We start from the raw sequence: 25777 nt of genomic DNA, 5'->3' as shown, positions 1-25777 counted from the left end.
AACTGTTACAGTAAGGGACACACAGCGGATGGGAGCAAGCAGAGCTGTAGGGACACACAGGGGATGGGAGCAAGCAGAGCTGTGGACTCTTCACCAACAAAAGGAACCCTAGGAAATAAGCTTTTAGAGAAGATAAAAGGGGACTTTATGCATGCTTCTATTCACCATAGTTCTGAGGATCTAGCTCACCGCTGGGAACATCATTTTCATTATGATAACAGCGATGTCTCTGACAACACCCTGAACACAGACTCCAGGGACAGAGGTCTCCAGGATAGAGCCTGTTCAGCCACTGGACTGTCTTTGCCCTGACCCTGAGAATGAGTGATGGAGCCCAAGAAATACACACAGCCCCTGCTCTGGGTTTAACAGGCACCATTCTTAGGATTCTTTTCCTCCCTTTAATTCTCTTTATCTTGCAGTTCTTGATCATATCTTCTGTACACTCTCCTTTAGGAGATTCGAAAATATGACTTAGTGCAGTCACCTCTCTGCACTAGGGCCAAGATTCTCATCTTGTGGTGCTGCTTGTACCATTCCTCCAGAAAGTTCAGCTGATTATTCCACTTCCTAAAATGCAGGCTTCTTCCTGGCTCTCCCTTGTTCAAAAGCATTTAACAGGACTGGGAATACAGCTCAGGTACAGAATGTTTACAGACTGTGAAAAGTCCTATGTTTAATCTTCAGCACTGCCTGAAAACAGACATGGTAAACCATATATGTAATCCCGGCCTGTAATTTTAGCAGGAGAATCAGGAATGCAAAGTCATCATTGGCTATATAGAGTTCAAGGCCATCCAGGGTTACATGAGAGCCTGTCTTGAAAAACACCAACAATTACAAAAGAAAGGAAGGAAGGAAGGAGGAAGGAAGGAAGAAAGGAAGGAAGGAAGGGATGAAGGAAGGAAGAAAGCAAACAAGCAAGCAAAAGAAAAGAAAAAAATCCAAAAAGTGCATTTAGTAAGCATATCACCTTTAATGATAACATCCAAGATGTCTTTACTTGTCTATGCAAAACCTCCCCTAGTCTCCGGGCCATCACCCTCCACATCATTTCCCTTGTATTCCTGTGACATCAGTTACATCCATGGATCCATGTCTCAGAAGCCCACTTGTGATGGTCTGCCTGGGTATCTGTGTTCCAATCCCAAGGCCACCTCATCTGATATAGCAATGGTCATATAACGAGCCTTACTTAAGCTGCCATGCAGTTCTTTTGTCAAATCACTATGCAGTTAGCAGCTCTTGCCCTGGAGTCCAATAAGCAGTGGGAATCCTTCCTTCCTTTCTTTTAGGATTCCTTATAGCTCAGCTCTCTCTAAAATGGAAGGATGAGAGTGAAGGACCTAATGACAGCCTGTGGCTCCTGACCATATCCATGTAGTCACCTGCTTTGATTACTATAGGAGACACCTGACTCTGAAATACAGAGCAGGGTCAAGAAGAGCAGGGTTCAGGAGCTAACATTGGAGTAGTGTCCACCAATGCCCAGCACTCTCCTCTCCCCTTGGAATAAAAGTGGTGAGGAAAATTGCTACATCTATAGGCAGGCAGGAGGAGGGTGCAGACTGCTCTTCACACTGGAAAAGCAATTCAGAGAGCTCAAAGGATTCTTTAGAGTCACACAGTTCAAAGAGGGAGGTCAAGATTCAACATCTAAGTGGTCTCCACTGCTAATGGGTTCAAGTGTGGCTGTGCAAAGGGATGGGAGAAGCAGCCACGGGACAACTATGTTAGAGCCATGACGAATGCGAAAACACAGCTCTTCCCTCAAAAGGAATAAGGGATAAATTACTCCAAAGCCAAGTATCAGTGATCCTGAGCCAGGAATGTGGAGTCAAGCTATGCCAAATGCCATGTTCAGGTGTATGGAGGTAAGAGTTTTCTGGAGAATTTATTAATTAGAGAACAAAAGAAGGTCATAAATCAAGGCATTTTCCAAATACATGGTGGGAGCATCAGATCGGCCAGTGACAGAAAAGCTGGGGAATTAGGAATAGGCTTCAGGTGGTATCTGGTGACACTCCTAGCCTTTGGGTTGGTGCAAGTTAGTAGTTTGTTAATACATTGTTACAAAAGCATTTTACTGGGCAATAATAATTGAGTTATAAATCTGCAGCATACCAACTCTCCACAATGACATAAACTCTAAACTTTGTAGAATTCTTGATACAAGTGAGGCTCTTTGTAGAAGAACTTCACTCAGTCCCCACCATTTTACTGAGAGATGGGCTGTGCAGGCTTCTAGACAGGCTACCAGGTTGAACTCTTAGCACTATCACATATCAACTATGAAACGTCAATCAAAACCACCTTCACCTAAAAACAAACACATTATGATGGCAAGTGTCCCTCACGTAGTAACATGAAATGTCAACTTAACGGTTGTATGCCTACTCTTGAAGTCATACAAGTGACTGCAGAGACTCAGACATGTCCATCAACCATGCTTTCAGGACACAAAGAATTGGAAATCCCAAACAAGACACAGTGCCAGTACCTCATGACAGCTCTTGTGATAAACTCAGAAATCAATACTTTGAACTCATACTGGCTGTGCTAGAGCAGACTGACATAGGATGCTTGCTCCTCAAGGGGAAAACAATGAAACACACATGAGATAATAAACAAAACCAATTAAGGGTTGCAATAAGACACAGTCCACTAATGATTTCAGGAATAAATGATTTTGAAAAAAATTTTTTCTGGTCTAGCAAGATGGTTTAGGTGCTTGCCATCAAGCCACATGGTAGGAAGAGAACTGACTCTCCCCAAAATTGTTCTCTGACTCCATAGAACACACACACACACAAATGCAATACAAATTAAGAGAAAGAGAAACCCATAAACCCAGGAAGAACTAATCAACTAAATCACCTAATGAAAGCAGGTAATTAAAAATATTTACATCTCAAAGGCATTTTCACTCTGTCTCAACATGTACCAACCTTTGGGAATCTTAGTGTAGAATCATATGCATCTGAAGACAGGATGGCCCCTGACTGCTCACTTTGACATTGTTAACTTAACATTCTTGCTTTGACACGGGCACCAAAGCTTGTATCAAAATACAGAATTAACATTCATCACCAGGGCACTAGGCCAACCATACAACACCAGGTAAAATGTACTCCTGGGTATAAGGGGACATTCTGCTAATGTCATGTGGATCACAGCATGAGAGTCTATCTATGCCTTCCATGGAAGCCTAAATACATTATGAATGCAAGGCTTTATTTAATCCCATGAACATTGTGTTTAAACGAAGGAAGTAGTTACAGTCATGGACTGGGATCCATGAGATTTTCAGGGTTTTGTATCCCTGAAGAAATAATTAGATCAGGGCCATATATGTATAGTGGTAGAAATGGCGGCCATGACTTCAGGCCAGCCAGCATCTGCCTTCACCCACTTTTGTGCATTTGTCTGTTACATGTCTCTTACAGGGGAAGAATTTCTGTGTTTCTGCCAAATCACTTCTCTCATGTAAACCCTGATGTCTCTCTGTGCCCTAACCTTCTTCTGCAGTCAATGGAGACAAGGATTCAGAGTCTTCTGGGCAGAGCTGAAACACAGAAGAAACTTGAAGTGCATATAGTATAAGTGCTGAGTGTTTCTGCACAACAGCTTCTACCCTAGCATAGCAGCCTAAAAATTCCCAAGGCCAAAAGTCAACCTAAGATGGCCTGTGAAAACAGTCCCCTTCTCTCTGTAATGCCTGTGCCTTCCTGTGAGTCTGCCCCAGGAAGGATACATAGAAAAGTAACAGCCTCTGAGATGAAGAACTGGGGAACAGAAGGGCCTGCGTGAAAAGGGGACCGTACACCTTCACATCACTCCTTGTGAATATTTATCACATGGAACACAGAGCCAGAAATGTGAAATTCTCTTAAATATCAACCTTCTGTGTGAATGCAAGAGCATAGGAGACTAGCAACCAGTCACGTGCACTGGCCTCCATACAGATCACTGTGTAGACCCCACAACAACCAAGGGTTGTTAGAAACTTCTAAGTAACTGAAGCTCTCCTTGAAACCCAGCTTCTTCTTAAGACGGGACAAATACCAACTTTACAAAGTGACTAAGTAAATACATAAGGAAAGAATGTCAAAACTTAATAAAGTGTTCAATAAACGAAGGATTCTCTTACACTTATGGATATGAAAAAATGCCTATTCTTTGTTGACTCTTGATTCTTTTTTTCTTAAAAGAGTTATTTAGACTTTTGCACAAACCCCATCAAAGAGCAAGCCTAGCTCTCTACCACCACCTGCTGTCTGCTAGAAATGTACAGACAGGAGCCATCTACAAGAGATGCTCCAGCCAGGAGCAGAGCGTGAGCCATGCAGGCTCTCTCAAATGGTGGCTCTAGAAAGATGTGATGGGAAAGCACTGTGGCAACAAAGTACCTTTCCTTCTACAGAGGATCCTCTGAGAAGTGTCTATAAGGAAATCAGGACCAGTGGCACTGATACTTGATGCTCACTGTTAGTTATACTGCCCACTTCACAGACACATCCTTACATCACCTGCCCACACACCCCACAAGACACATAATCATCTGCTTTCTCCAAATGGGAAAATCAAGATTCAAAGACAGAATGTAATTTGACAAAGTCATATAGCCAGTGATGTCAAGACTCCAGGGCTGGGAAGGATGAGAGCCTCTTGCTGGAGGATAAGGCAGACAAAGAATATATACTAAATCTGCCATGGAAGCAAGCTCAGTCACATGGAATACAGCATCTATACTAGTCAGGCTTGGGCCACAGTGTATGCAGATGGCACACAAACTGAGAAAAGAAACTCAAGAAAGGGGCCAGTAAAAGGACTGGCAACTTGTAAGTAGTAACTGCTAGGGAACACTGGCCATCCAACATCTTAGGCTGTGGGAGTAGGGAGAGTATGTCTATGGTGCCAGCAGGATGGCAGCTGGAACGGCTGCTGGGCAGGAGTGGGGGCACTGCACTAAAGTACAGTGTTAACCCTCCAGCTCACCCTTTAGTCTGTAATGTGTCACCCTTTATGGGCTTGTAGCAATTGTTAAGTGAAAAAGACTGACTCCAGTAGACGCTAACAAACAGATCCAGCAATGTTTGAACATGGTGAGTATTAGTAGTTAGTTGTGGGCATGGAGATGGGTTGTTTTTAGTTTTTACTTCATGTTTCATCTTTATGATCAAAAAATACTGAGTTTTTGTTAGATTTATCTGCCCCAATGGTGTAATGGAGTAGAGATAACTTTGACCCATAGCCATGGTAGCAAAATAAGAACAATAATGTAATGAAAGCAAGTTTACGGTAATGGTAACAGAGCTATTCCCCCCTTCCCTCATAGAAGGAGTAGAAGGAAGACTACAGGATCCCCTTCTGGGATTCCGGCCATTACTCCTTCCCAAAATCGGTTGTGAGTGCTCTCAGGAGATGCTGCAGTATATAACAAGAGGGGAGGTTAGCTGAAAATGGAACTCTGTGACAGAGTCTGCACAGCATCCTCTGTGATGGGGTAGGACTTCGCAGTGATGCAGCTGTTGCGTTTGGGGGCTACCCACTCTTCTGAAAGTAACCCCTTATCCACATTCCTATAAACAAACTCATGGGTTTACCATGATGGTCTAGGGTGGATTTATTGTTAGGGCTACATCTGGGTTAAGTTATTGCTGTTTCACACCTTCCCAAGGAAAGTTAACACAAAACAGAGCACACGTATTTCCTTTTAGTAAATGTCTGTGTGTGTGTATGTATGTATGTATGTATGTATAGTGTGCATGCATGTAATATGTGTGTGTGTGTATGAATGCTCTAAAATTCTAGTCTTCAGGACACAAACTTCAAAGCATGTTATTTTCTTAAGCACTTAAAAAATGTAATTATATATTGGCTAACACTTTATGTGAAAATATGATATAGATATTAAGATAACAAGTAACAATAATCCAACAATATTTGATTAAACAGTATGACCATCTCTGCTATGCCTATGAACAGCAATCGTAACTATATATGAAAGATACAAAGCTGGTTGCCAAGAGCCAAAGTGGGAAGAGGTGAACCAATTCTGTGTGGGTGTGGGGAAAAAACAGTGTACAGCTATTTTCTTTTAGTAAATGCATATACGTATGTATGTATGTATGTATGCATGCATGTAATGTATATGCGTATGCACCCCTTCAGGCACATTTTGTGCGCCTAAGGGTATGCCCGAGAAGGACATCTAATGTTCTCTCACTCTCTGCTTGATTCTTCTGAGGTAGAGTCAAGCACGAGGGATCCTCTGGTCTCCACATTCCCACAGCACTGGAATGGCATGCCTGGCTTTTTTCTTGGGTGCTGGGAAGTTATACTTGGCTATACCTGAGGCTTGGGAGGCAAGTACTCTTTCCCACTGAGCCATCTCCAAGGCCTCAGATTCTTCAACTACACCGGTTTGAACCCACAGCCTCCCCACCAAATACGGTTATAAAGATTCACTGGAACCCAGCCACACCTTACTTTGGCCACTAAAATGGAACAGTCAGTCCCTGAACATGCATATCAGCCACTAAGGCCCAGATCCTTACTACCTGCTCTTTCACAGTGAAGAGTGCCAGCCCTTGCCTTGGGCATCTCCCTTAGGGCTTAAGGACAGAGGAAAATCAATCCTTCAGTTCATCCTATCTTAGAAGATTTAAAAAGAATGTTAAGGAAGGGGGAGATCAAATTATTTTCAGTACAAAAAAAGTTCAGAGATGGTATTATCTTAATCCAAATGGCATTCCTTTGTGTTATTTTGGCACTGAGTTTGGGGGAAACACACTACCATTCATAGTCAAATGAATGATATTCATGTATTTTATTGTCCAAACAGGAAAATAAAAGTGGGAAGAAGAGAAAGATTTTCCTATGCTTTTTCTCTAACTTGAATCTCCTCTGGTTATGTAATGTTAAAAAAAAAAAGGAAAGAAAGAAGAAAGGAAGGGAAGGAGGGAAGGATAGAAAGAGAGAAAGAGGGAAAGAGAGAAAGAAAGGGAAAGAAAAAGAGAGAAAGAAAACTTCAATTTCTCAGATGTATTTCAAATCTAAGTTAAAGATTCTTACAACTTTAAGGTTACCTTTTTCTGTGTGACGTAATCGAGAAATAAGCAGAGAACCTCAGAAAGATAAGTTCTGCGCAACCCCACTTACGCATAGGTAACGCAGTCTAATTCAGAAAAGAAAGATCACTTCTCAGCCTTTTGGCTAATCAAGTGCAGAAAGGAAAGAAGAACTGTGGTTGCCTCGGGGCTGGGGCAAGAGTGTCATCTCTCACTGCACAGTTTCAGGTCCCCAAATGGAAATCTTAAGAGAGCTGTTGCACAGCAGAATGTTCGTAGCACTGCTGGACTGGGTGTTTCAGAAAGGTAAATGTGCACTTTATACTACATGCTTCTCTACAATAATGAAGAGAAACAACTATGATAGGAGAGGAAGAGAAGAACTGGGGCTCTGGCAGAGTGAGTGGTTCCCTGGCCCATGTAAAACCACCAGCATCAGCCACAGGCATGGGGAATGAATCAATTAAAATGTGCCTTACTCTAGAGCAGTGGTTCTCAACCCATGGGTGGCAACCCCTTGGGATGAATGGAATAACCCTTTCACAAGGGTTACCTCAGGCCGTTGGAAAACAGATATTCATATTATGACTCATAACAGTAGCAAAATTGCAGTTTCGAAGGAGCAATGAAAATAATCTATGGTTGGTGTCAGCACAGCATGAGGATCTGTATCAGCATAGGATGGTTGAGAAGCTCTGCTATAGAGTAATGAAGAGCATCTCTCGTAGGTGCAGGGTAAGTAAGGGTGCCTTTGCAGCTCTCTCTATCTATCTACGTTGTACACAAGGAGCTCACAAAGTCCTTATTCTAATCAGTTACAGTGCTGCCCAGTTCCCCAGCTTCAGAGTTGAGCAAGAAACGGCTCGATGGCTTCCACCACTTCTTTTACCCAGATGTTTGACACTTGAAAGCTGGGCAGTCTCTCTAGGTAAGCCAATGCAACTAAACTCACAGTCTGTTTCTCCTGATTGCCCTTCTCTTGCATGTATAGGAGGCCTCAGAGCTTACTGACATGAGCTATGTGCCATCACAACTCCAACTGCTGTAAATAAAGGAAAAAGGAAGTCAGTGCTTTGACATAGTATCACCTAGGTCTCTATCATCCTTTCCCACGATTCATGTGTGTTATTTTCACTCCAGCTAGCCTTGCTATCTGTTTCAATACGCCTTCTTCTGGTGGATAAAAAACTTTCATCTCGAAATCCTTAATGCACCATAAAAGCAGCTGATAAGAAGGGAAGGAGAAAAAAAATTCACAAAGCTTTTTTATTTATCAGAAATTCAATACAATCAAGTCAATAACTAGTCATTATTAATAATTCTATAAATATGCTAGCCTCATCCAAGGAACTATAAGAACATGGGACAGGTATTTGCCAACAAAGTACTAACAACTTGCTTAGCTAAAACCACACCCAAGAAGTTGAGTGTAAGGAACACCTAAACCGTAATAGATGGAGTAGTACATGTGCCAAGGCAAAAAACAGAAAGGAGATCATGGTACCCCACTGGCAAGTGCTTAAGTCCAGGAAAATGACATTAAGGAAGTGGGTGCTGGAATAACAGAACTTACAGGGGTCTGGAAGAGGGGCTGCAATGGCCTGTGCATCAAAATAAAATAAACAAACTCACAGATTTGGGGAGATTGCCATATGTTTGGGGACAGTGATAAGTGCCTCTCAAAAAGAAGAAAGAACTAAATGGTTTGTATGATTTTGCTCCAATGCACTGGATAAGGCTATGAGTGGACAGAATGTGGGAATCATTCAGGTGTCACACAAGTACTGGCACTGGTGTCACATGAGCTCTATGGTCAAAGCAAGCACAGAATGGTTTTCAAAGGTCACTTTCCCATGTAGCAACTCCTTCTCCAGCTAGCTGCTTTCAGATACTGCCAGCATCTTATTCATCATGACTGAACTGCTGTCTGCACACCCAAACAAATGGAACAGCATTTGCCTCTTTTTCCTCCATAAGTGGGGCATCTACTCTGGATTATCCTTTTTTGATCTCCATGATTTGGGTACCTATTTTTAATCAGTTCTGAAAATGGAGAGTCTTAGAAACAAAAACACTTGGCTTAGCTTCATGGTTCACTGTGTGACATTGATGAATCGTTTCCCACAGAGGCCCATTCCCTTACCTCCAGGTAAAAACCTGACTTGGGTTGTCTCCAGTTGACCCCACTTCAGTGACTAATGTAAATGACTAAGGGACACACACATGTGGAGATTGTGGACGAAGGCACTGCTTTAGTCTGTACATCTGTGAAACACTGACATCTGCTGGGCTTGGAGAAAGGTATGCAATTCATCCAACACAGCCTCGAGAAATCCAGTTTACACACCTCCTTTAGAAAACTGTTAATCAAAGATAAACATTTTTAATAAAACCAGAGCGTCAATGTTTGTTTTCATGAAATTTAAGAAATAATGCACAATTGTAATAATTCTGAAATTCTTTCAGAGATTCCTGCTTCTATTAAAAAACTTGAGATTATGCTGGTATGTTTCTCTATACAATAGGGGAAATAACACTTTATAATATATTGGAGTAATCAGCTATGGTGGCATGTGTTTAATCACAGCTCTGGGGAGCCTAGGGTAAAAAGAATGGTGACTTCTAAATTAATCAGAGCTATCTAGTAAAAAACAAACAAACAAACATAATACTCTCTCTGTCTCTGTTTCTCTCTCTCTCCCTGAATATGTGTGTGTGTGTGTGTGTGTATACACTACATAAGAAGTGTATACATACTATATAAGAAGGAAAAGCCCACCTTTAGTAATAACAAGTATAAGCTGGCTAAAATCACTTAACAATACACTAAAGGAAATGTGCAGAGTAAGGTGAGAGGCACATGGACACATGGAAGACACTGTGCTAAGAATTCTGTTGACTCTTTGAACCTGTTTTTATCTTATTATCCAGTAATCCTATTCGATATACCATCTTTACAATAAAAATAAAAAAAGTTTCTGACAGAAGAACAAATATACCAAAACATTCTTACTAACTCTTTAAAACCCTTTAAAAATTGAAAATGTAAAAATTTATTTTATTATTTTTAGTTATGTGTAGGCATGTGCACATGAGTACAGATGCCCAGGTAGGCCGGAAGAGGAAGTCAGATCCTCTGGAGCCAGAGCTGCCTGATGCAGGTACTGGAAACTGAGCTCAGATCTTCTACAATAATATTACCTTCTCTTAACTGCCAAGCCAGTTCTCCAGACCCAGAAAAATGTAAATTTCAAATCCACCAGAATGTTCACACAGCTATGCTGAGACATTTAGGGGCAACTCTCCATTGGGATGCCCATGGCTACACTTGGGTATACACTGTCATTGTCCTAAGCAAATCTGTCTCTGTCTCTCTCTCCCCTTCTGCCGCTCCACCCCACTCTTTCACCACTAGTGTTTAAATGTATATTAAATTTTTTTCTTAATAAATTCCAACTCAGTTTCGAGTTGTCCATCCTGTCCCTATTTCCACTGACGAAGTCAAGCATCCTGACGTCAGTGGAGGGGAGAGCCCTGAGACGGAGCCACAGACGGAGCCACAGACGGAGCCACAGACGGAGCCACAGACGGAGCCACAGACGGAGCCAGAACAGACCTTTGTCTTCTTCCTCCTGTGGCTGCTGCCCGATTAGGTGACGTCACTTACAAGCCCAGGAAGGAAATTCAGCTGAATATACAGCAACAGAGCTTGCTTTGTCCCTTAGACAACAAGCAAACAAACAAACAAAACAAAAAACAGAAAACAAAAAACCCACAGAGTATTTTGCAAGTCTACAGGACTCTAACAGGAACTGACCCACCCTTCACTGGCCCAGCACCACCCTAGAATCTGCATAGATATAAATAAGAAAAGGAAAATTCCAGATTTCCCTTATATATAAGTTTTGTTACCATTAAAGCCAATGAGAGGTAAGAGTTTCCAGAAGTTACTTGCAGTGGGGACAGCTAACATTCAACCACTGCCATCATTTCCCTTCTTGCTTACCTCAGATGTGATGGCAAGATCTGCAGAAGCCATTTCACAAGTAGAAAAGAAATGCCAAGAAAATGGTAGCCTACACTCTCCTCTTAAACTGAGATGTCAATGTCAACAATCACATGCCACTGAAATTCTATTCCCATTGCACAAAAATAAGTAATAAATAAGCCCCCTCCTCCTTCAAACTGGATTTCACAAGATTTCTGTTCCTGTTAAAATGAAATGTCATTACCAACAAAACTGTAATAATCAAATAAATATATTAACCTACAAAGAAAGTTTTAATAAATTCCAAAAGTTCTAAAGTATTTGTGTTCAACCTTCTTAATGTTGTGACCCTCTAATACATTTGCTCATGTTGTGATGACCCATAGTCATAAAATTATTTTTGTTGTAACTTCATAACTGTAATTTTGCTACTGTTGTGAATTATAATGTAAACATCTGTGTTTTCCAGTGGTATTAGGTGGCCCCTGTGAAAGAGTCATTTAATCCCCAAAGAAGTCGTGACCCACAGGTTGGGAACTGCTTCCCGAGGGAAACAGATAAGAAAATGGTTAGGATGTTTAATAACATTTAATAACTTTAAATATTGCTTGGACCAATGAAGCATTTAATACCATTAAGATAAAACAGATAACGATGAGTCCAAAACATTTATATTAAAATGTTAACTATTTTTATATTTGTACTAATATACAGGGAGGAGTGAAAATAAAGGAATAAGGAATCATAAAGATGTTACAGTCTAATAGCAAGCTAAACAATATTGACTGCTTGCATGATTAAAACAGAGTAGGAAGGGCATGTGGGACATGCCTTTAATCCCAGCACTTGGGAGGCAGAGGCAGGCGGATTTCTGAGTTCGAGGCCAGCCTGGTCTACAAAGTGAGTTCCAGGACAGCCAGGGCTATACAGAGAAACCAAAAAAAAAAAAAAAAAAAAAAAAAAAAAACCAGAGTAGGAAAAGGGTAGACAATAAGGAGATGAAGTTGGGGGAGACACGGGGAAGGCAGATAGTAGGAGAGAGGAATGAAAAGGGAATGAAGGTCTCTGGGGAGGGAAAGAAGTACTGGAATTCCCTCTGTGCCCTTCCACATCTCTGTCCACAGGAGAAGTTTTTCATAGCTCCCTGTCCCTAGCTCTGAGTGTTCAGAGCCTAAATATTTCACCCAGCCAGTCCTTGAGCAGCCCTTTCCTCCTCAACCAATCACCCTTGTTAACACCGATACTCCCCATCCCACCTACTCACTGGACCCCTGGCCCTCTGCATCCTTAGCCTGTCAGCACACTGACCACTGCAGGAAGTTAAGAAAATAAATCTACTGAACAAAGCACAGATGTCTCAAAACTCTTTAGAGTTCGCATCACTGGACTAGGTTACTTGCCTATTATACTATCTTAGGAATAAAACCTAACTGTGAGTCTACCAGAGAGGTCATTCAATAAATATCATATATGGTTAGTACTTTATTACAACAATTAATAGCCTTTAAAAAAAAAAAAGTATTGAGCTGGGATCCAGTTAGACAAGGGCTTGCCTAGCATGCCTTGAAGACCTGAGTTCAATCCCCGGTATAGCATAAACAAGGAATAGTTGTAGATACCTAAAATCAAAGTACTTGCTAGGGTCAGACATAAAGAATCAGGAGCTCACAAGGTCAAGGCCATCTTTAGCTACTTGGTAATTCCAAGCCAGCATGGAGTATAAGAGACTCCACCTTAAAAACAAAACAACCCACTAAAGTAAATAAAATGAAAATAAAAAAAAAAAAAGAAACTGAAAAGTATCTAAAAGTTAGAAAAATATAAACATGAAATCCTTCTAAATCTGTCCACCTTAGCCTTTCTTTTTCTTCATCTATGTATTCAAAAAAAGAATTTATGTGTGTGTGTGGTGTTTCAGGAGACATACAGTCTCACTACGTAACTCAGGCTGGCCACAAACTCACGAGGATACTCCTGCCGTAGTTTCCAGAATGCTAGAAAAACAGGCAGTTGCAGGCATGTCCCATCAACCCAGTTTCCTTTCCTCTCTTAACTCTTTCCTAAAACATATAAATATCTAAAGCAATAATTATACTGCACTGTTGGATGCATAATACATAGAAACATAATTTATATGATACAAAAGGGAGAGGAACTCATACAGAAGCAAACTCCCTGTATTTTATTGGAATTTAGTAAACAGAGATCTGAAACAGACTGAGCTATATTATAAGCTATATTACATTCTTTAAGAAACAGAACTCAGGAGGCAGAGGCAGGGGGATTTCTGAGTTCAAGGCCAGCCTGGTCTACAGAGTAAGTTCCAGGAAAGCCAGGGCTACACAGAGAAACCCTGTCTCAAAAAAACAAAACAAAAACAAACAAACAAAAAAACAAAAGAAAACACTAAATTTCTTTTAGACAGAATTTAAAAATCAACAGGGGCATTAAGAGAGAGTTGACACACACAAACTCCCTCACTTCGTATGCCTCGCTGATTACATGACCAGTACTTCCCAAACACCTGCATTAGTGGAACTACAGAGAAGGCTGAGACCCCTGGCAGGGGTGAGACCTGACCCTGCACAGATACAAAACCACTTCTATTTAAATATTTTTTGGTTTTCCTTGAAATTAGTATCCTTATGGTCCATGAATTGCTTTTATTTTCAACCATGTATTTCACGTGTGACTATGTTGCTATATATAAAAAGTCATGTGAGTTTCTGTTTGTGTGTTTGTTTTGCTAGGTCTCCATCAAAATTAGCAAATGTACCTGGTTAAGAAAATGTACCTGTTGGTCTTATTGCTCTGTAAGGTCACCAGATAATGAATGCCCTTTTGAGAAAGACATCTAAGCCAATAGCTTTACAGTGTTTTAGAACTTACTGGAAGAAAAATATCAGATCCATTTCATGATCAGCACACCTAAATAAACATTTCTTCTCAATTTCTTTCTGGTTTGGTTTTTAATGCTTCTTAAGGAAATTAAAGCCCAATGATGCCAGGTATAGAACTGCACATCCTGGTACCCCAACTCCAAAGACTGTGGATAAAGCATCGTAAATGTAAGGACACTCTGGGCAACCTAGGAAGACTCTGTCTCAAAACAAACCAGTGTGGTGACTGACGAGGAAGCTGTTGGTATAATGCTTACCAAGCACACACAGTGCCCCAGGTTGATCTCCAGCACTAAACACATGGGGACAGTGGCATGCATTGTGGCCTCAGCATCTGAAAGGTGCAAGCAAGTTAAAAAGTTCAAAGTCATCACATTCAGTGAAGTAGCAAGTAAGGCCAGCCTGGGCTACATGAAATTCTGTCTCAAAATCAAACAAAGCCATTAATGAGTCATGGATTGAAGTTACAAAACTCTGCCCTATATAATACGATAAATGGCTTCAGTAAAATCAACAATGTTTCTGTTGTGTGAAGGAGATGTGGTTAAAGGTTTGCTAAAACACTTCCTGTAAGAGCAGAGCTGCTACAAATCACACTGAAAACAGCAAATCGTGCCGGATCTTTAGCAACTCTCTTCTTTGCTTAGTATAAACTAAACCCAAACCAAGTGTTCTCTCCTGAGCATGTGACAGTCATCTGTGTGGCAGTGTCTCTGAGTCACTACTTAATATAAACTAAACCAAACCAAGAGTTCTCCTGAGTATGCGGCAGTCATCTGCGTGGCGGTGTCCCTGAGTTTCTGCAAGTAGCTGAGACAGTATGGCCTGGTCCCCAGGACTATGGACATCCCTGGCTTCAGTCTAATAATTAACACATTTGTTCAGCATACAAAAGAGGAGATATAGCAAAAGTATTAACTTCATCTGATCTGAGGCATAACAATGATCTCAATGTACCCCAGGGCACAAAAAGAACCATGGTGCAGTAGGTCAAGATCTGCCATCTCGCAGGAGTGGCACAGTCTAAAGCGAGACAGTTGTGATCATCCAGTGGCTATTAGGATACAGAAGCACTTACTGACAGGGAATTAGAATTTCCTAGTAATATCATGCTGCAAGGAGGGAAAGGTTAAAGCCTGGTGCCAGTCAGCGAGGAACCTCTTTTCTGCTTTTCCCATGAAGGAACTGGGGGTGGGGGGAGGGGGCAAGCCTGGCTTGTTGTGCTTCTAGAAACCAAGCTTTTGATCCTAAATACTCCATTAACAAAACTGCAATTTCTGCTTCTTACCAACCTTTAACACAATACCCATCACAAATACACAAGGCCTCCAAGCCAATCCTCAGCCTCCACTGCAAGTGTGGCAACATCAGAAGCCAGGCAGCATCCCATGATTCTCTTAACTCAATGATTTCCCAAAACCAGCCCCGAGAGACTGAAAATCCCAGGACCATCATGCAGGAAGGCCCTGACCAAATCAGAGATAATGTTGACATTTTACATATGATATAAATAATTAAAAAAATCACAGCATCTATAAAATAATTCCCATGTATTCTTTGTAAGTTTTTAATTCAGGTGTTCTTCATGTATAAAGGACTGATCATCTATTCATCTATATTAGTATTGTCTGAACTTATAATAAATTCAGATTTACTTTGAGAACTTTCCAGTTTGAATCAACATGTTGCGAAAGTTATTAGGGTCAGAGCATAGACCCTGGCAAGCAAAACAAGCCAGGCTCAGCCACTGCCCTCAAAAGGTCAATTACACAGACAACAGTACAAAACAGAGAGAGGAGATTAATCCAATGTGGCCACATTGGAAGGAGGAATCAATAAAGAGGTGCAACGAACGCCGCCCCACCCAATCCTCTGCTGGTCTGGCCATGATGTTCACTCTTTGAGTATGCCTCTATTTACTCATTTGGTTGGTTATTCTGTTAGTTACTGGGGAAGGAATCACATGTTACCAAACATGTAGGAAATCACAAGTCAAGTTGCTGGAGTCGGTTTTCTTCTCCCATTTGGGTTCCAGGATCCAAGTCAAGTCCTCAGCCTGGTGAGAGGAACCTTTACCTACTGAGCCATCCTGCCAGCCCCAAGGTTTACATTTCATTGCAGGCAAGTGATGTATGTAAATAAGCAGTCCCACTCCCTGGGTGGTCATTGTCCATTCTGTTCCCACTCCAGTTACTCCTGCAAGGTAGTCTGGAAAGGTATCAGAATTGTGTGAAATCTCTCCTTGGGAGACAAATTCCTCCCCTGGGTGGCACCAGCCTTCAGCTTTTTCCATCTCTTGGCATGGGATTTTTGAAAAAGGTCCTTAGGACCACTGCTTCAATAATCTGATAACTGAAGGAAAAGGCACCTTGTCTCTCTCCTTAGCCTGTCTTCCTTCCTGCTTGGATGACTATAGACTATGAACCAAATGATAGGAGGTACCAGGGATACAGTATCTTACACCAAAATCTTGTCCTCTAGAGACAAAGTCTATTAGAACAAAAAGAAATATGCTCCGAAGAAGAATTAATAAAACGTGGGGATTAATGCTAAGTGCCAAGGACTTAAGAATCACAGAAGAAAAAGACTAGGGTGTTGGGAGCAGCCAGGGAAAATATTCAGTACTCAATGATGATGACAACGTTCTACTGATTCCTCCTGACAACACACTGTGTAGTATTTAACTGTATATCATCCTACTTTGTTCTCACTACAAAACGGCTTTATTAGTCCCAACTCTTGGGGCCTTTCAGCTTTTTAGTCATTTGCCAAATTCGTAAGTAATTGAACCCAGATTACAATTTGAGGGCCAGGGATCTCAGACCCTGGACTACAATATTCTAGCCTGAAGAAACACATGACACATTCCAGCCTAGAAAACAGCAAGCCTCATTTTCACAGAAGGCTGTGTACATTATAGCACAACTCTAGCAAAATAGAAGGCACAGAAGCAAGGGCACTTTCACAGAGCAACTGACATCATCTCACTATATCTCGACAATAGCCTATGGGTAGGCTTCATGAGCTCCACTTCCAGGTGAGATATCTGGACTTCACAAGAGTTCAGGAACAGAGGTCATAGTTAGAAAGGAGGAAACTATAGAGATCAGTCCTGAATCCCTCACCGACAACAGCGATGAAATGCTATCCTCCAGCCGAGCACTGTGGGAGACGGAGAGGAACCACACTGGGGAAAAGCAGAAAACAAGGGGAAACAGTGGCTCATTCAGTGGCCTGGACTTTAGAGTTAGCCAAAGTCCCAGCTTTTGTCCACAACAGATCAGCAGGAAGTACTGTTGGCCAGAGACAGAGATCATTATAGTATCCAGGAAAAAAATCTAACAGATGGGTGAGCTGTATAAAAAGGCATCTGAGGGAAACCAATATGATCAGGAAACAAGTTTGAAAGTCATTCTAGGGGAATAGTCAGTGTGACCAGTCAACTGGGGACAAAAGGTCACTGGGATCAGAAGCAGGTGATAAAAATTGTACAAAGCGGGATTGGGGAAATATCTGAATGGCTACGAAGGCTTGCGGCTTAAGCATGAGGTTCACTCCAGGTGCAGTTGTGCCTGTAACCCAGCATTATAATGTGGAAGAAAGAGAAGGATACATTGGGGCTTTGTCACTGCCAGCCTACCTCTGGACTCAGTGAGAGACCCTTGTTCAAAGCCATAAGGTAGAGGGTGATAGAGCAGGGCACCCAACACCCTCCTTTGGCTTCTACATACAGCTGTGCACACACATACATAGAGCACACACATGCAGTGCACACAAATATATACCAAAGAAATATCCAGTAATACCTACTAATTGGATGGTTAAAAAAGAGAGACAAGGATAATTTTATGGGTACATGATAGCTACAAACAGAAATATATAAAAAGAATAAATTTATGAATGTGAAATCAAGGAATGGTGGAACATCTTGATGTTTAACGCAAAGCTGAACGGGGCAGCTCATAGGAGAGGGCCTGTGTAGTGCTAGCAGAAGCCCACCTCTATGAGAACCACAGCTAGTTAACTCTACCCCTGTGGGAAGCAGGTCTCCATCACACTTCTCACAGACACTCAGTGACTTCCCCATCACTGTGGGGGCTGAATGACCCTTCTACATGGGTTCCCTACCAGATATCCTGCATATTAGATATCATGCTACAATTCAGAACAGTAGCCAAGTTACAGTTATGAAGTAGTAGAAATAAAATAATTTTATGGCTCACCACAACATGAGGAACTGTATTAGAGGGTCACACAGCATTAGGAAGATTGAGAACCACTGAACTAAGTTCTTAATAACTATTTACCAGCCAGATGGCTATGAAGGTCTAGAAGCCTTGGAGGCTGAGACTTATGGATTGTGAGATCAAGACCAGCCTGGCTTTGTACTGAGATCCCATCTCAACCAAAACAAACAAACAAACAAACAAACAAACAAACCACTTTCAAATTTGTGACACAATTATATTTTCATTGGCCTGCTCTCATGCATATCATGATTCTGTGGCATTTTTTATTTGCAAGCTCTCTATAATAAAGTTTTCATTAAATATATATATAAAGACTTTGTGCGAGATGGTGATAAACCAATGCCTACTCTCCTATAATTCTACAGGAACCACACAGTCTTACTAAAGAAACAGTGGTTGAGGAGGGCTGAAGAGGTGGCTACAGGTCCTTTGCCCCAGTCACAGAAAACAGTCAGGAACGTTTGTATACAACCCAGGCTTGAGCCAATAAACTAATTTTGTATCTATCCATAGTAATTCACTCAGGGATGACCACCTCAAGCAAAAAGAGTTAGGACCAGAATTTTATTGGGATTATTAGAAACCCAGACTTGCTCTTTTCTGCTGGGAATTCTAGCTCGAAGGGTGTTATAAGTCCAAGCTGCCATGAGCCACAGTGAACACAAAACTAACATCGACAGAAAAAGAGTCTCAACAAAGATAGACTGACTTCTAAAGACACTAATCCAGAGACACTGGAGCTGCCTTGTCTGTGTAGTCTTCAGTTTCTGGACCAATATTATCCCCTTGTGCTTATGCCAAGTTGATAGTGGTTGAACCAGATTACACATTCTCAATGGAAAAACTTCCGGCTAATCAATTGTCTAAGCAGCCCTCATTTTAAGGATAAATTCAGTAAAGAGACAGACCCTCTATTTTCACTTACCAGCTGGTTTTGTATCCTGTAAACCTAAGACAAGAACCTTACAAGAAATTTTTACTTGAGAATCTGTAACTGCAACTCTGGCTACAAGTTCACCCTTTTCTAAGGTGAGATAACAAAGGCAAACCAGGAAGACGAGTAGACAGCAAAGGCTGCAGCAGAGATGATCTGCACTCCCACTGGCTCACCTCCAACACTGTGAGGCTTGATTTAGGCTTTAGCACTGAACTTGCCACTTTCTAAACTGCTGATGCAAGGAAAACTGCACGTTTTCGACGTGAAGAGATAACAGAAAGCATGCCTGCTCAGCAGACTTTTCTGCAAACAACAGTGGGGGGGGGGGGGGCAGGTTCGCTGCCTCATACCACAGCTGAAAGACTCTAAAGCCTCATACTCTACTCCACTGCAACTTGGGTTGTATCACAGGAGCAAAAGCCACAACTGCTGCCACAAACATGGTATGGATGGAGAGAAGAGGATGGTGATGAAGAAGCCCATGTAAGGGGTGCACATTTGCAAGACCAACCCCTGAACTGATTGAATGTCTTTTTTAATTTGATGCTTATATTTAATGTAGAGTACAAGTTGAGATACTTTTATTAACATGGAATTTCTGTCTTCCCAGCTTCAGGGTGAGTCCTTTTAGGCACTGGGCCTTAGCTTCCTAGGCATACAATAGATCTGACCAAAAAATAGATAAAGATATCTGGTAGAAGCCGGAGAGTTGGTGTAGGCCCATGAGCGCAGCACTGGGGAGGTAGGACTTTGAGAGTTTGAAGCCAACCTTGCCTACATAGTGACACCCTGTCTCACAAAATACACAAAAGGGGTGAGGGAGAAAAGATTTTTATGAGAAGAAAAACAAATCCAGTGAAACCATCAAAACATACAAAGATATCAGTTCTCCCACGCTAGCCAAGTATGACCATGCTAGCTTCCAAGATCAGAGGAAAGAGGGTGCACCAAGGTAAGTGTTTGGATGTGAGAAAAGATGCCTTACCAGTGGATAAGGCCTCCTCCCGAACATCTCCCTCACCAGGCTGATGAATATTCCAAGATGTCTTGGGAAGTAAAGCAATTTCTTCAGATGACGTTAACCTCACCATGTCCATGTGATTGCTCTGGAATTGGTACCGAGGGATGAAGCAGATTTTGCCTTGTTTGAAAATGTCCTTGATGATTACTTCCGTCTCAACTTCATCTTGCATGCTTAGAAAGATGGAAATTCTTTTGGAATTCTGATACTGATTGTGGGCAATCACCTAAGTGGGAAATGATGGCAGTTTTAATTTTTAAGACTGTATTCTTCATAAACTAGTAACTTCTCTTACCAATTCCTCCCTTTTGTCTCGGCCTTTTTCAAGGAGTGATGCGGTGAGCTGACACTGCACCCTGATACCTGGTTTTTATTTCAAGACTCAAGATTTGCATACTTGACTCCTTCATCTCTCCACTATGCCTATGCTTGACCCTATGGAAATTCCTTAAGAAGTCATGGAATGAAAAGCTGTCTATCTTCAGATCCCAGATAAGAACCCAGTTTCTATTTCCTGACAGTACACCTCAGGGACTCACTCGAGGATTTGGGGGTTATTTTTTTCTATGAAATTGGGATCTCACAAAATTTCCAGTCCTTGGATCATTGGACATTTCTCCCATTGATTTTCCCCATTTAAGTCCCACTGAGACCTAACCTTACTGGGCTCTGCAGAACCTTTGCTACATCTGTAGGGACGCACATCAACACTTCAGTCTATATGGTGAGTCCCGGGTCAGTCACTGCCTATGTATCCTAAAGGACGGATTCTCCCACAGAGAACACACTGGTAACGGTTTCTTAGCTCAACCAGTGTCATTCCATTCAATTAGGTGCTCACAGAGTTCATTAAAATGGGGGCAAAGGGCTCCTGGTGCAAGAATCCACATTGAGTGGAATCGCTCATCAGACAGTGGGAGCTAAGTTGTGCTCATGAAGTCCTAAGCACTTACCCAGACTCAGAAGCCGGCCCCTTACTCCCTTTCTGTGTCCACTGCTTTTCTGTCCCCCCTGTCCTTCAAGCTAAGGAAAGAAGGATAACGCAATGGCAGCTTACAAATATGGCTGACAGAAAGACTTAGGGGAAGAAAGCAAAGTTACATCTAATACCAAGGGGAGACGGAAGTTAAGCAAAGCATAGCAAAGCGAGGCTAGGGAAGGAATTCCTCCCTGCGAAGCTGTCAGAAGCTGCTGGCAGAAATGAAGCAAATGGAAACCCGGATTTGGAGCAGGCCTGAGGCTTTTCACACCGCTTACTATATAAGAAAGTCTTTTTCTTAGTCTCTTTACAGCAGAGTGTAGAAAAACAAGAGCTAAAGAAACAATGAGACACACAGCTAAAATCAGTGTGAGATTATGCATATGCATTTGCCTTTCTTCCTCCAGCCCATTTCCATGCTATCTGTTAGGAAGGGAGGATGAAGACAATGATTCCTATAAGACATAGGGAAGATGAGCCAGTATTTATAGACACAGCACCATTAAAACATGGACACAGGAGGTGGGCAGACTCCATTCTTCCCTTAGAATTCCAAACAGTATCTGCAAAAACAGAGGAAAGCTTGTAGCTAACACACTTTCATTCATAAATGCATATTTATGAATGCCAAGGGCCAGGGGTTTCATCCATTGTCATGTACAAGGTCCTCAGTTGAGGCTCACTACCCCCAAAAGACAGAAATATGCATAGCCAATCAAGGATTTTCAACTATTTTGAAAAAACAAACAAAATACAAAATAGAAGGATTTTTTAAACATAAAAAAAATAGAATTGAAAAATGATTTAGTGACAAACAGGTAATTCAAAAGATGGGGATGATTTTTAAATTCTAATTAGTCTTCACAGACAAACTGAAAATAATAACTGAATCTATAAAACATTAATGGACTGCTAGGGAAAGGAATCAGTAAGAGACCTAAGGAATACTCATTAGACATTAAAACTGTGATTAGCCAAATGAAAACAATCTAGGAGGCCCTATGAGGGAGAAAGATTAAGAAAAAAAATAAGAAAAGTAGTTAAGAGACACAAAAGATTAATCTAGAGTTTTTATTATCTAATGAAAAAGAATTTCTGAAAGATACAAAGGAAAACCGGTAATCAAGATGTAACAGTTTGAATGACAATGAACATGATAGGTTCACACATTTGTTTCTTCAAAGGGAAAGATATATTACCTGTTTTACATCCAGAAGGTGGGGAATGAATTTAGTTAATAGCCTGGTGACCTCTGAACTGTCTGCATGGCTCCTCCAGATTCTTATGTTTGTCTCAGTTATCCTCCCTAGACCTCTATCTTGAGCATTGTTTCTCAGTCAGTAGAGCCCATCTTTATGGGAGATGGCATGTGTACTTTACAAATGAGAGCAGAGGTGGTTAATAACCTGGTGACCTTGGCACTATCTATATGACGGAGACTACACCGAGACCCTTAACTTGTCACATGTAGTCAATCTATAGAATTCATCACTACGGGAGAAGACACATGTCCCTTGTATGGCTTAAGCCATAATTATTTAGAAACTCTTTTGAATTTTAATTAAGTTAATTAAAATGAGGAGATTTTTCTCCCAAAATGTGCTATGTTTAAATATGCCTAAAATAAGTGTAAGACTCTAGAAGTTTGAACCAACCCCAGGTACCAAATCATGTTGAGTCAGACTTCCTTCTTGCTTCATGCTGAAGACACTCTTCTTACCTCTGTGGTCACAGAAACCATCAAAGTGAGCTTTGAGATTCCAAAAGCCCACAGCCTATGGCAGACCCAGGACTCTCACTACCTCCACCTTGTGGATAAGATGTAAGCGCTCAGCACCATGCCTGCCTGCCTGCCTGCCTGCCTGCCTGCCTGCCTGCTTCCAAGCTTCCCACCAAGATGATCACAGAGCAGCCTTCTGAACCTGTAAGCAAGCCCAAATGAAATGCTTCCTTTTATAAGTTGCTATGGTTATGGTGTCTCTTCACAGCAATAGAACAATAACTAAACCACAAGATATAATGCATAAATGAAAACATTGGTCTCTAGATTGGAACCCATAGGTATTGAGCAGAATGACAATAAAGTAATTAAAATTTGATTAATATGGACCAAATTGGAGTTGAAGATATTTTAATATACAATATATTTAAAAGTTGTGACTAGAGAGATGGCTCAGCAGTTTAAGATCACTTGCTGCTCTTGCAGACAACCTGGGTTCAATTTCCAGCACCCACATAGGGACTTACAACCTTCCTGAACTCTGTCTAGTTCCAAAGGATCTGGCACCCACTTCTAACCTAAGACACCAGGCACACACACACAATGGACTTACATACATGCAAGCAAAACACGAATACATTTCAACTACAAATAGTGCCAATCGTATAGGTATTTTCTTTAAAATAATTCCGTTGAGGATATACTCTTAAGGAAGCTGAGGAAAACTAAGTAAGAAAAGAGACAAAACAAGAAAATAAGGACCAGAAACAACCCCAACTCAGAAGCAGCAACCCAAGGTGTAATGCTGTGCAGTGAACGCAGCTAAGTCACAGCATCAACAGTTATCTCCCCTTAGATAAAACTCACAGTGGAGTTTTGCCAAAATAAAGGTACAGGCGATTTAAAACTCCTAGAAAAACAGACCCAAATTCCATGTATGTTCTAAGTATGGGCAAATAAAATACAGCGCATTTTTGAACAGTTGTATCACTGAGCCATATCCCCAGCCCTACAATGGTTCCATTTGTCTCCTTCCTCTGCTACATCCCTGATCCCTTAGGGGCTACAATCATGTTTGTCATCTGTATTACCCAACTCATAAAAAAAAAAAAAAAAAAAAAAAAGTTTACTAGGTGTTCAACACATGCGAATGGATTTCAATTAAACCGGAGAGTGATTCGACAGTCTCTACAGCTCCTAATGGCTGCAATGCCTTTCCTAGCAATAACAAAATAGCTCTGTGAATGACCAAACCTGCCCGGAAGCTCAGCTCGCTCCCTCACAAGCTCCAGGACCAGCGAGAGCCGCCCTTGCCTGCGGAGCGCGCTCCCCGGACGACGCGCACGCGCCCCCGGGGAGGTGCGCCTGCGCAGACTCGCGAGCCCACCCTTCCCGGAGTTTAACTCCCGGCAGTCTTCTCGCACCTTCTGCGTGAGGAGGAGAGACTGGCGCAGCCGTTCCTCCGCGCTCAAGGCCCTCAAGCGCTGCTTCAGCTCGGCCCGCAGGCCCCGCTTGGCACTGTTTACCGTGACCGCCGCCATTCCTGGCAAGCACCGCCCCGGCCACGCCCATCACCCTCGGAGCTTAAGGGGCGGGACTCCAAATCCCCTGCCTCTGTAAACCTGCAGAGGTGCACAGGCCACTTAGGCATCTGAGCAGACTCCCGTCCTGTGTTGGCAGATAACAGCATGGTGTGGCGTCCTTGACCCTTCCTGCTTGATAGCTGGGGACTGTGCACGTAGCCCAGTGTGCTTACCCTCTCTCTCAGACCACAAAAGGTCGCCATGCTTCTGCAGAGGGTCTAACAAAGGCTGTCAACTATACTCCAGGACTCGATATTCATCTAATTGTGGAGTACAGGGCTCGAGAAGCTTCAGAAGGGCAAAGCAAGCTAGACATGCCTATACATCATACCGGAAGGCTCTTGGTTCCTCCTGGTCAATGTAAAACATTCTCCTTTACCACCAAGTGCCTTCCTCTCCCTTTCAGTCAGTTGGCTCCTTACTGATAGATTTTGGGCCCGCTTTTATAACATATGGCAGGCCCTTTCTGGAGATGGATGTTCCCTCTCTGGACAGCTCAGGACTCAGTCAGACTGTTCCTTGTTATAGAAGTATTTAACCGCTGTTGCCATCTGCTGTTTAGAGACAGATAATGCCTTTTTCTAACAGGACGTTTGACTGAGAATGGAGCAGAGAACAAAGTAAGTAGATTTGAGAAGCACTGACTCAGATTTACCACCCCATGTTACAGTGCAGTACCCGAGGACTGATTTTTTGAGAGTTAATTTTTCAGAGCTGCGGAGATAGTTTAGTTGGTAAAAAGACCAACTACACCAGCACGAGAGAGCTGAGTTCAGATCTCTGGCACCTGTGTTAAGGGATATGTAGTTCAGTTCCGTAAGATCTAAGTGCCTGGAGACAAAGCAAGGTGGGAGAGAGAGAACATAGCTGAATAGAATCTTATCATGAACAGTAAACAAACGCTGGATTCACTTACATCTACAGACCATGTCAGTGTGCCAATGTAATATCCATTCACCAATAGTTGAACATGAGTGTGGTGTATGAATTCGTTTCGACTGAAAACATGTGAGACATGGAGAATCCTGAGCCATCCTTAGACCTAGGGAGTCCTAATGGTTATCTTAACATCATCCTCAGGTGATTCCCTACCCATAATAATGTTTGAGAATCACCACCATAAACCAATGTATTCATCAACTATTAATTAGCAGGAATAAATAGAACTTAGCATGGATATAGTCCTGGGTTTTATCACCAGCACTATACCAAATAATAATAATAATTATTATTATTATTATTATTATTATACATGTTAAATTGTTGCTGTTAAATTCTGAAGGCAGGGCTTTTCTGGATATTCATGACAATTATATGTGGCTCCCT

The 25777-nt window shown here is 41.8% G+C and overlaps 1 protein-coding gene across 2 annotated transcripts in view; it reads right to left on the bottom strand.

The window, feature by feature from the left end:
• Mthfs (5, 10-methenyltetrahydrofolate synthetase) overlaps positions 1 to 24414 on the bottom strand; it is a 29036-nt gene extending 4622 nt beyond the window's left edge. Inside the window, exons 1-2 of one of the 2 annotated variants that reach the window (NM_026829.2) lie at positions 24293 to 24414; positions 20134 to 20395 (exon numbers count right to left, since the gene is read on the bottom strand). In NM_026829.2, the coding sequence (NP_081105.1) occupies positions 20134 to 20395; positions 24293 to 24409 (379 nt within the window). In that variant the 5' untranslated portion in view covers positions 24410 to 24414. Of the gene's footprint in view, positions 1 to 20133; positions 20396 to 24122; positions 24221 to 24292 lie in introns of those variants that run through there. The other variant, NM_001359993.1, reaches the window with a different exon arrangement.
• Positions 24415 to 25777: the final 1363 nt, after the last annotated feature.

This window comes from Mus musculus, chromosome 9 (assembly GCF_000001635.26).
Source record: "Mus musculus strain C57BL/6J chromosome 9, GRCm38.p6 C57BL/6J".
NCBI classification, from domain to species: domain Eukaryota; kingdom Metazoa; phylum Chordata; class Mammalia; order Rodentia; family Muridae; genus Mus; species Mus musculus.
Note: the sequence above shows the minus strand (reverse complement) of the source record. Positions and strands in the feature narration are given on the sequence as shown.